This window comes from Bos javanicus, chromosome 20 (genome assembly GCF_032452875.1).
Source record: "Bos javanicus breed banteng chromosome 20, ARS-OSU_banteng_1.0, whole genome shotgun sequence".
NCBI classification, from domain to species: Eukaryota; Metazoa; Chordata; class Mammalia; order Artiodactyla; family Bovidae; genus Bos; species Bos javanicus.
The window spans coordinates 31,783,489-31,796,175 of record NC_083887.1 but is presented as its reverse complement, the minus strand read 5'-3'; the positions used below and the strand labels follow the sequence as shown (position 1 = coordinate 31,796,175).

The window sequence follows — 12,687 nt, the reverse complement described above, 5'->3', positions numbered from 1 at the left end:
TATTAAAAAGCAGAGACATCACTTTGCCAACAAAGGTCCGTCTAGTCAAGGCTATGGTTTTTCCAGTAGTCATGTATCAATATGAGAGTTGGACTATAAAGAAAGCTGAGTGCTGAAGAATTGATGCTTTTGAACTGTGGTGCTGGAGAAGACTCTTGAGAGTCCCTTGGATTGCAAAGAGATCCAACCAGTCCATCCTAAAGGAGATCAGTCCTGAGTATTCATTGGAAGGATTGATGTTAAAGCTGAAACTCCAGTACTTTGGCCACCTGATGCAAAGAGTTCACTCATTTGAAGACACCCTGATGCTGGGAAAGATTGAAGGCAGGAGAAGAAGGGGACAACAGAGGATGAGATGGTTGGATGGCATCACTGACTCAATGGACATGAGTTTGAGTAAACTCTGGGAGTTGGTGATGGACAGGGAGGCCTGATGTGCTGCATTCCATGGGGTCGCAAACAGTCAGACATGACTGAGAGACTGAACTGAACCAGTAAAGCCCACTAAAAATATTAAACCCACACAAACTACATAGGAAAAATGCCACATATAAATAGTCCTCTAAGACCATAGATCATTAATTCTTCTAAACTCACAGAATAAGAGAAATAAGTAAGATGAAGAAGCAGAGGAACAATTCCCTTTTAAACCGAGAGAATTCCCCTGAAAGAACAATGAAACAGACCTCTTCAGTCTAATAGACATCTACTTCAAAAAAGAAGATAATGCAAATACTGAAGGAATTAAGACAGGCTGTTGACAGAAATGCAGAGTACTGTAAAAAGAAATTAGAAACTATAAGGAAGAACAAAGAAATAGAAAACTCATTTGCCAAGATGAACACTAAACTAAAAGCAATGAATAGCAGGAGGAATAATGCAGAAAAATGAATACGTGACCTGAAAGAAAAAACAATGGAAATCAACCAATCAGGACAGCAGACAGAGAGTCAAATTGAAACAAAAACAAACAAAAAAAAAAAATGAAAGCAATATAAGAGACCTATGGGATAATACAAATCTTGCCAAGTGAAAGTCGCTCAGTCATGTCCAACTCTTTGCGACCCTATGGACTAAATAGTCCATAGAATTCTTCCGGCCAGAATACTGGAGTGGGTAGACTTTCCCTTCTCCAGGGGATCTTCCCAACCCGAGGATCAAACCCAGATCTCCCACATTGCAGGCAAATTCTTTACTAGCTGAGCCACCAGGGAAGCCCAAGAACACTGGAGTCTTTCTTCCCTTGCCAATTCATGCATAATAGGGATTCCACAAGGGGAAGAAAGAGAAAAGGGTATTGAAAATGTATTTGGAATGCTGAAAACTTCCCAAACCTAAAGAAAGAAACATCGAGGTATAGGAAGCACGGAGTCCCAAACAAGGTAAACCCAAACACACCAAGACATATTATGATAAATATAGCAAAAGTAAAATAGAGGATTCTAAAGGCATCAAGAAAAAAAAAACAAAGAGTTGATTACAAGGGAACCCCCATAAGGCTATCCACTGATTTCTATACAGAAACACTGCAGGCCAGAAAGGAGTGGCAAGATATAGGTTCAGGATGGGGAACACATGTATACCTGTGGCAGATTCATTTTGATATTTGGCAAAACTAATACAATTATGTACAGTTTAAAAATAAAATAAAATTAAAAAAAAAAAAGTTAATCCCCAAGAAAAAAAAAAAAAAAAAAGTCCTGAAACGGAAAAAGCTGCAATCTAGGATGTTCTACCCAGTAAGATTATTATTTAGAATATGAGATGAATTCCTCAGACAAACAAAAACTAAAAGAATACAGCAATACTAAACCTGCCCTAAAGGACTTCCCTTCTATTGTTTTCCTCTATTTCTTTGCATTGATCACTGAGGAAGGCTTTCTTATCTCTCCTTGCTATTCTTTGGAACTCTGCATTCAAATGAATATATCTTTACTTTTTTCCTTTACCTTTAGTTTCTCTTCTTTTCTCAGCTATTTGTAAGGCCTCCTCAGACAATCATTTCACCTTTTGCATTTCCTTCTCTTAGGGATGTTCTTGATCATTCTCTTATGTACAATGTCACGAACCTCTGTCCATAGTTCTTCACGCACTCTATCAGATCTAATCCCTTGAATGTGTTTCTCACTTCCATGGTATAATCATAAGGGATTTAAGTCATATCTGAATGGTCTAGTGGTTTTCCCTACTTTCTTCAATTTAAGTCTGAATTTGGCAGTAAGGAGTTCATAATCTGAGCCTTCCTCAGTGATCAATACAAAGAAATAGAGGGAAACAATAGAATGCAAAAGACTAGAGATCTCTTCAAGAAAATCAGAGATACCGAGGGAACATTTCATCAAAGATGGGCTTGATAAAGGACAGAAACGGTATGGACCTAACAGAAGCAGAAGATATTAAGAAGAAATGGCAAGAATACACAAAACAACTATACAAAAAAGATCTTCACGACCCAGATAACCACGATGGTGTGATCACTCATTTAGAGCCAGACATCCTGGAATGAAAAGTCAAGTGGGCTTTAGGGAGCATCACTGTGAACAAAGCTAGTGGAGATGATGGAATTCCAGTCGAGCTATTTCAAATCCTAAAAGATGATGCTGTGAAAGTGCTGCACTCAATATGCCAGCAAATTTTGGGAAACTCAGCAGTGGCCACAGGACTGGAAAAGATCAGTTTTCATTCCAATCCCAAAAAAAGTCAAAGCTAAAGAATGTTCAAACTACCACACAATTACACTCATCTCACATGCTAGTAAAGTAATGCTCAAAATTCTCCAAACCAGGCTTCAACAATACATGAACCAAAAACTTCCAGATGTTCAAGCTGAATTTAGAAAAGGCAGAGGAAACAGAGATCAAATTGGATCATCAAAAAAGCAAGAGTGTTCCAGAAAAACATCTACTTCTGCTTTATGGACTATGCCAAAGCCTTTGACTGTGTGGATCACGATAAACTCTAGAAAATTCTGAAAGAGATGGGAATACCAGACCACCTGACCTGCCTCCTGAGAAATCTGTATGCAGGTCAGGAAGCAACAGTTAGAACTGGACATGGAACAGCAGACTGGTTCCAAATCGAGAAAGGAGTACATCAGGGCTGTATATTGTCACGCTGTTTATTTAACGTATATGCAGAGTGCATCATGGGACATTCTGGGCTGAATGAAGCACAAGCTGGAATCAAGATTGCTGGGAAGAATATCAATAACCTCAGATATGCAGATGACACCACCCTTAAGGCAGAAAGTGAAGAACTAAATAGCCTCTTGATGAAGGTGAAAGAGGAGAGTGAAAAAGTTGGCTTAAAGCTCAACATTCCAAAAACTAAGATCATGGCATCTGGTCCCATCACTTCCTGGCAAATAGGTGGGGAAACAATGGAAACAGTGTCAGACTTTATTTTTTAGGGTCTCCAAAATCACTGCAGATGGTGACTGCAGCCATGAAATTAAAAGACGCTTGCTCCTTGGACGAAAAGCTATGACCAACCTAGACAGCATGTTTGCAGAGACATTACTTTGCCAACAAAAGCCCATCTACTCAAAGCTATGGTTTTTCCAATAGTCATGTATGGATGTCAGAGTTGGACTATGAAGAAAGCTGAGCACCAAAAAATTGATGCTTTTGAACTTTGGTGTTGGAGAAGACTCTTGAGAGTCCCTTGGACTGCAAGGAGACTAAACCTGTCAATCCTAAAGAAATCATTCCTGAATATTCATTTTAAGGACTGATGCTGAAGCTGAAACTCCATTACTTTGGCCACCTGATGCGAAGAACTGACTCATTGGAAAAGACCCTGATGCTGGGAAAGATTGAAGGCGGGAAGAGAAGGGGACAACAGAGGATGGGATGATTGGATGGCATCACCAACTCAATGAACATCAGTTTGAGTAAACTCCAGGAGTTGGTGATGGTCAAGGAAGCCTGGCATGCCACAGTCCATGGGGTCACAAAGAGTTCAACACAACTGAGCAACTGAACTGAACTGAATGGACTTCCCTACCTAAAGGGCTTCCCTGGTGGCTCAGCTAGTAAAGAACCCACCAGTCAATGCAAGAGATGCAGGTTCAATCACTGGGATGGGTAGACACCTGGAGAAGGAAATGGCAAACCACTCCAGTATTCTTGCCTGGAAAATTCCATGGATAGAGGAGCCTAGCAGGCTATAGTCCATGGGATCACAAAGAGTCAGACATGACTGAGCGTACACACGTACAAAGGAAATATTGAAAGGCCTTCTCTAAAAGAAGTAAGAATATATAGAGAAGAGGAAATCACAGTTAGAAAGCAAATCACCTAAATAAGCCAGTATACAGATTTTTTTTTAAATGTCTGTGAAAGTGATGATAACCGAAATGAACAGAAAAAGGATGAACATGAAGATATAAGAGGACATCAAAATCCTAAAATGTGGGAGAAAAGAGTACAAAAATGTAAAATTTTTTAATCATTTCCTAGAACATGTTTGAGCCTGTGTGATTACTAGTCTAAGGCAGGTAGAATATAATATGGTATATACATACATGAAAAACAAGGTAACCACAAATTAAGAACAAACAACAGATTCACAAAAACCAAAAAGAACATAATACAAAAATAATTCAAACCACAAAAAAAGAAGGGGGAGGGGGTCAAGGAAGAAATTTAAAAATCAGTGGGAAAGCAGGACTTAAAATAGCAATAAATACATATCAATTAATAATTGCCTTAAATGTCAGTGGACGAGACATCCCAATCAGAATACACAGAGTGGCAGACTATGTGAAAAAATGAGAGCCTACATTATGTTGCCTACAAGAGACCCAGTTTAGAGCAAAGGACACACAGATTGAAAGGTGATGGGAGAAGATTTCATGCAAATAGAAATGACAAAGTGGGAATCACAATATACATGTCAGACAAAACATACCTTAAAATAAAGGCCATAAAAAAGATAAAGGACACTATATAAAGATAAAAGGATCAATACAAGAAAAGAACTTTATACTCATCAACATAGATGCAATAATGTTGCAGCACTCAAATACATAAAACAGATCCTAACAGCTATAAAGGGAGAAACCAACAGGAATACAGTAATAGTACGAGACCTTTAACACCCTATTCACATCAGTGGACAGATCTTCTAGACAGAAATCAAGGCAACAGGGATCATAAATGACATGATAGAACAGTTAGACCTAAATGATATTTTCAGGACATTATATCCATAAGAAACAGAATACACATTCTTTAAATGCACATGAAATAGTCTCTAGGATTGACCACATGCTGCTGCTGCTGCTAAGTCGCTTCAGTCATGTCCGACTCTATGCGACCCCATAGACGGCAGCCTACCAGGCTCCCCCGTCCCTGGGATTCTCCAGGCAAGAACACTGGAGTGGGTTGCCATTTCCCTCTCCAATGCATGAAAGTGAAGTCGCTCAGTTGTGTCCGACTCTTCACAACCCCATGGACTGCAGCCTACCAGGCTCCTCCGTCCATGGGATTTTCCAGGCAAGAGTACTGGAGTCGGGTGCCATCGCCTTCTCCAAGGATTGACCACATACTGGAGCACAAAAACAGGCCTCAACAAAGAATATAGAAATTATCTCAAGCATCTTTTCTCACCACAATGGCATGAAACTAAAAGTCAACCACAGAAAAAGAAATAAAATAAAAATGATCACAAAGCAATATGCTACTAAAAAACCAATGAGTCAATGATGAAAGTAAATTTAAAACTACCTTGAGAAAGATGACAATGAAAATACAACCATACAAAATCTTTGAGATGTAGCAAAATCAGTTCTTAGAGGGAAATTCATAGCTATACAGGCCTTCTTCATCAAAACAAGAAAAAAACCTAATCTACTACTTGAAGTAGAAAATGAACAAACAAAACAGAAAATCAGCAAAAGGAAGGAAACAATCAAGATCAAAGAGGAAATAAATAAAATAGTGATTAAAAAATAGAAAAAAAATCAATAAAACCAAAAGTTCATTCTTTGAAAAGGTAAACAAGATTGATAAACCTCTGGCCAGGCTCACCAAGAAGAGAGAGAACCCAAATAAACAAGAAATGAGAAAGGAGACATAAAAACTGATATCACAATAATAACAAAGACCACAGGGAATGCTATAAACAATTATACGCCAACAAATTTGACAACCTAGAATAAATGGACAAGTTTCTAGAAACATACCCACCAGATTTGAATCACAGCCCACCAAAATTGAATCAAGAAATAGATAATTAGAAAAGACCAATCACTAGAGGTAAAATGGAATATGTAATTTTAAAACTTCCTATAAAGAAAAGTCCAGGACCAGATGGCTTTACAGGTGAATTCTACCAAACATACAAAGAAGAAATAACACTGATCCTTCTCAAAAGCTTCCAAAAAACTAAAGAGGAGTTCCATTAGTTCCAAAGACATTCTATGAAACCACCCTAATACCAAAACCAGACAAACACCACCAAAAAAGAAAATTACAGGCCAATCTTTGAGGAATATAGATGCAAAAATTCTCAGCAAAATATTAGCAGACCAAATCCAAAAGCAACAACAAAAAAAAGATCACATACTACAACCAAGAGTCATTCCAAGTTCACAAGGATGCTCAACATACACAAGTCAATGTGATACATAAACAAAAGACAAAATCACATGATCATCTCAAGAAAAAAGACCATCTGACAAAATTTCACATCCATTCATGATAAAACTCTTACCAAATTGGGTATAAAGGGAACATATCACAACATAATAAAAGCCAAATGACAAACCCACACCCAATGTAATAGCCAATGGTGAAAAACTGAAAGCCTTCATGCTAAAATCTAGAACAGGACCAGGATGCCCACTCTCACCTCTTCTATTTAACATAGTATTGAAAGTCCTAGCCACAGAAATCAGACAAGAAAAAGAAAATTTATCCAAGTTGGAAGGGAAGAGGCCAACTGTTACATGCAAGATGACTTAAATATAAGGCATTTTACCATCAGAGCTTCCCTGGTAGCTCAGACAGTAAAAAATCTGCCTGTAATACAGGAGACCTGGGTTCAATCCCTGGGTTGGGAGGATCCCCTGGAGAAGGGCATGGCAACCCGTTTCAGTATTCTTTCCTGAAGAATCCCCATGGACAGAGGAGCCTCCTAGGCTATACTCCATGGGGTCACAAAGAGTTGGACACGACTGAGCAACTAATACATACATACCATCAAGCTCCTAGAAGAGATCATAGGCAAAACATTCTCTGACATAAATCATATCAATGTATTCTTAGGTCAGTTTCCCAAGGCAATAGAAATAAAAGCAAAAATAAACAAATGGGACTTAATCAAACTTACAAGCTTTTGCATAGCAAAAGAAAGCATAAAGGAAAAGAACTTACATAATGGGAGAAAGTATTTGCAAATAATGAGACCAACCAGGGCTTCATTTCCAAAATATGAAAACAGCTCATACAACTCAACAACAATAAAAACCCAGTCAAAAACTGGGCAGAAGACCTAAACAGACATTTTTTCAAAGAAGAAATACAAATGGCCAATAGGCACATGAAAAGATGTTAAACACTGCTAATTATTAGAGAAGTACAAATCAGAACTACAACGAGGTACCACCTCACACCAGTCAGAATGGCCATCATTAAAAACTACAAATAACAGATGCTGGAGAGGATGTGAACAAAAGGGAACCCTCCTACACTGTTGGAATGTAAGTTGGTACAGCCAATATGGAAAATATTTATAATATGGAGATTCCTCAGAAAACTAAAGAATTACCATATGATTCAAGCTTTTTGTTGGCAGGAAAGCTATGACAAACCTAGACAGCATGATGAAAAGTGGAGACATTACTCTGCCAACAAAGGTCTGTATAGTCAAAGCTATGGTCTTCCCAGTGGTCACATACAGTTGTGACAGATGGACTGTAAAGAAGGCAGAGCACCAAAGAATTGATGCCTTCAAACTGTGGTGATGGAGAAGGCTCCTGAAAGTCCCCTGTACAGCAAGGAGATCAAACCGGTCAATCTTAAGGGAGATCAATCCTGAATACTCATTGGAAGGACTGATGCTGAAGCGACAGTATTTTGTTCATCTGATGAGACAGCCAACTCACCAAAAAAGTCCCTGATGCTGGGAAAGATTGAGGGCAGAAGGAGAAGAGAGCATCAGAGGATCAGATAGCTGAATGGCTTCACTGATGCAATGGACATGAACTTGGGCAAACTTTGGAAGATGGGGAGGGACAGGAAGGCCTGGCGTGCTGTGGTCCATGGGGTCACAAAGAGTCAGACATGACTGGTGACTGAATAACAGCAACAGTGATCCAACAGTCCCACTTCTAGACATATATCCAGACAAAACTCTAATCCGAGAAGATACATGCACCCCTGTGTTCACAGAATCACTATTCACAATAGCCAAGACTGGGAAACAACCTAAATGTCCATCAACAGATGAATGAATGAAGATGTGGTACATATATACAATGGAGTACTACTGAGCCATTTAAAAAAGAATGAAATAATGCTACTTGTAGCAACAAGGATGCAACTAAAGATTATCATACTAACTGAAGTAAATCATAAAGAGAAAGACATATAGCATATGTTACCACTTATATGTGGAATCTAAAATATGATACAAATGAATCTATGTACAAAACAAAAACAGACTCACAGACATAGAGAATAGACTCGTGATTGCCAAGGGGGAGAGGGTTGGAGGAGGGATGGTGTGATGTTGGGGTTAGCAGATATATGCTATTATATATGGAATGGATAAACAAGGTCCTTCTGTCTAGCACAGAGAACTATGTTTAGTATCCTATGATGAACCATAATGGAAAATAATTTTAAAAAAGAAAAGTTCTTCACTAATGTATTTGTTACATGGTTTGTTATATGATTTTGTTACTGATTAGACTCAATATTATTTGTTAAATCAATTGTTGTGAATTTATTTTCATAGATCTTTTTCTATTTTATAGGAAGGAAAATTAGAAGAGGTGAATACAATCTTAGCCATTCATGACAACTATAAACACGAATTCTACAATGATGACTCTTGGGTTGAATTTATTGAACTAGATATTGATGACCCTGATGAAAAGACTGAAGGGTCAGACACAGACAGACTTCTGAGCAATGACCATGAAAAATCACTCAATATCTTTGGGGCAAAGGATGACGACTCTGGGCGTACCAGCTGCTATGAACCTGACATTCTGGAGGCTGATTTCCATGTCAGTGACATGTGCGATGGTACCTCAGAGGTTGCTCAGCCACAAAGGTTAAAAGGGGAAGCAGATATCTCATGCCTTGATCAGAAGAATCAAAATAATTCACCTTCTAATGATGCTGCCCCTGCTAGCCAGCAGCCCAGTGTTATCCTAGTAGAGGAAAACAAACCAAGACCACTTCTCATTGGTGGAACTGAGTCAACTCATCAAGCTGTCCATACACAGCTCAGCAATCCAAGTTCATTGGCAAACATTGATTTTTACGCCCAGGTAAGCGACATTACACCAGCAGGAAATGTGGTCCTTTCCCCAGGCCAAAAGAATAAGACTGGGAACCCCCAGTGTGACACGCACCCAGAAGTGGTCACACCCTGCCAAGCTAACTTCATCGTGGACAACGCTTACTTCTGCGAGGTAGACGCCAAAAAGTACATTGCCCTGGCCCCTCACGTCGAGGCTGAATCACACGTAGAGCCAAGCTTTAACCAGGAAGACATTTACATCACCACAGAAAGCCTTACCACTACAGCTGGGAGGTCGGGGACAGCAGAACATGTTCCAAGTTCTGAGATACCTGTCCCAGATTATACCTCCATTCATATAGTACAGTCTCCACAGGGCCTCGTACTCAATGCGACTGCCCTGCCCTTGCCTGACAAAGAGTTTCTCTCATCATGTGGCTATGTGAGCACAGACCAACTGAACAAAATCATGCCATAGCTTTTCTTTGATTTCCCATGAGCTACCCATTGAATGGCACAGGGTTGGCTGGGGCATGAATGCTTAAACCAAAACAATGTTTAAACTTTTTTTGGGAGGGGGGTGAGTTGAGGGTGGGGAATATGAATTCTAAATGCCTTTTCCTGAAATGTTGAAACATTATATTAAAAAAAGAAGAAGAATCCTTAATCAGATAAATATTCCTGTTGTGAATTGTAAATACTTTAAAGAACTGTCTCAAAGACTGTTTAGTGGCAGTAATTGTCTTGTTATTGTGGGTGTTAATTTTGTGCTACTAAGCATTGAATGGCTGTGTTTTTTAATGTATAGTTAATCATGCTTTTTGAAAAAGCGAAAAATCAGGTGGCTTTTGCAGTTCAGGAAGATTGAATGCAAATTATAGCACAGGATAATTTTTTTTTATAATTGGGAACTAAAATTATAGGTAAGAAGAAATAGTTTGGATATGTAAAACATTTATTTTGGCATAAAATGGATAAAGATATTTTTAATAATTTACACTTTAAGCATGGCTATTTTATATTACACTGTACACGGTGTACTGTAGTTCATGCCAACCCATCTAAAGAATGTAATAACTGCAGTCTAAAGCTGGTTTAATGCTTTGGTCAATGCACCTGAAGAAAAACTAGTTTTTTACAAGGCCCTTTTTATACCTCCTAAAACTCTTTAAGTGATTCTGAAATGATTGTAGTTACCTGCATTATTGGAAAGTGCTCATCTTATCTGAATTTGTAAACAAATATTTGTTAATTTAGAAAACTTTTAAATGTTTGCACAAGTCAACTTACCATGAACCAAAAAAAACAAAACACACACACAGAAGAACAACAACAAAAAAAACCTTTTCTTACCCAAGTTTTGGTTCATGTCAGAGGGCTACATACTAAGAGAAGTAGAAATTACAGCTTGTTCCTATTGACCAGGATGCTTAATCACTGCAGTGCCCTGGAAAAAAGTGTCTTAGCGCATGCATATCATAAGAGTCAAGCCTTAGAACCTCCACCGCAATGTCTCGTATTTCATATTTATCTAAGGAAGGAATAGGAACAAGAAGCATTTTGTAAGTTGAAGCTGGTCAAAGTGAAGTTAACCAGATCATGGAATAAAAGTTCAAGAAGTAGGTTTTTCTTTCATAGCCTATAGCCAGACACATGCTCATTGTTAGTGATAATGAGAAACAAACCAAAAAAAAAAAAAAAACAAGATTTTAAATCCCGAAAGATAACTCAAAAATTTATTTAAACCCATAGCAGAAACTTTCTTCCTCACCACATCTTTTATAGGATTTATTTAAAGCAGTGAAATGAGTTTCATCATTTTTTACCTCCTCTCTGAGTGAATTGGCCTTAAAGCTGGTAGTTAGAAGAAAATGAGGTCTGAGTAATTTATAAATTATTGCTCAATCCCTGAATAAGTTAAACATCATTCACAGGAGCATTGGGATTGCTCCGCAAAAGGTTTGTCAAAAAGAGAAGACTCATCTCACTCATGAATGCTTCTCACTTTAAGTATTTTTTTAAAGTTAATAAAACTTTAAAGTTAGCTTTAACTTAAAAAGCATATTTGCCATTTAGCTCAGACCTTTTTAGAAAATAAGCTTAATGGTTGGTAATTTTAAATTCCTTCTTTCTTGCAGGAAGGACAGTGAAAAACTAAAATTGGGTGTTTAAAGTTCAATATGTTACTTGTAATAAATGTTCAATAGGTTTTCTGCTATCTTGCTGCTATGGTTTTCTCTAAGAGCTACATAATTTAGTTTCATAGACAATTTCATCTATGTAGAACCTAATTCAACTTAAAACTGTGTGTTTGGGGAAACTATCTTACCATTTCACAGTAGGCTGACAACATTTCTATAGCCAAAAATAGCTAAATACCTCAATCGGTCTCCGAATGTCATTTTGGTACTTTGCTGGCCACACAAGCCATTATTCACTAGTATGACTAGTTGTGTCCTGCAGTTTATATTTAACTTTCTTTATGTCTGTGGATTTTTTTCCTTCAAAGTTTAATAAATTTATTTTCTTGGATTTGTGATGGTATCCTTCTGTTATCAAACACCACAGAAAAACATCCTCAATCAGACTGCATACTCTTGAGTTCTTCTCCTTGTAAGGAGAACTTAGCACAGTAGCTTAAACACAGTAGCAATGTGTGTGATTTTTGATCTGGGCTGAAATACAGAAGCAGAGGAAACAGCTCCTTATTTCTTCTTCTTTTTTTTTTTTTTTTTTTTTTTTTTTGAGGAAACAAGAGCCCAGCACAAAAATATCCTGCTGGATTTCCTGGACTCTTAGAGCCATATTTTGGATGTGTCAAAGCATGCACGACACATGCGGGGGTGTTTGTTTGTGAGAAGGGGGAGAGTTTAAGCCTGTTGCCTAGAAGGGAAAAACAGCTCTCCCTCTACCATTCACACATTAGAAGAAGTCAGTTTGTCAGACAAGCCCCTTGTCATAATGGGAGACTGATAAGAAGTCAAGACTGGGAGGGAAGCTAGTCAGGCAGGTTGTGTAGGACCCTGAGAACAGGAAACCCATGAGGCAGAGATTCTTCCACAGAAGGTTCCCGCTCCTAGAGAGATGAAATTGTGATAAATTCAAATCCTATACACACCAGGTGGGCAACCCACAAACAGGAAAATGATTGTATTTCAGAGATTCTCCCACAGGAGTGACAGTTTTAAGTCCTGCATCAGGCTCCCTAGC

General features: G+C 38.3%; 1 protein-coding gene and 1 long non-coding RNA gene across 6 annotated transcripts in view; one reads left to right on the top strand and one right to left on the bottom strand.

The window, feature by feature from the left end:
- GHR (growth hormone receptor) overlaps positions 1 to 12,009 on the top strand; it is a 310,301-nt gene extending 298,292 nt beyond the window's left edge. For all 5 annotated transcript variants that reach the window (XM_061393614.1, XM_061393616.1, XM_061393615.1 and 2 more), the window contains one exon: positions 8,984 to 12,009. In XM_061393614.1, coding sequence (XP_061249598.1) covers positions 8,984 to 9,955 — 972 coding nt within the window. In that variant the 3' untranslated portion in view covers positions 9,956 to 12,009. The remainder of the gene's footprint in view (positions 1 to 8,983) is intronic.
- Positions 1 to 12,687, bottom strand: part of LOC133233634 (uncharacterized) — a 171,385-nt gene that overhangs the window by 66,704 nt on the left and 91,994 nt on the right. The gene's annotated exons all lie outside the window — the stretch shown is intronic.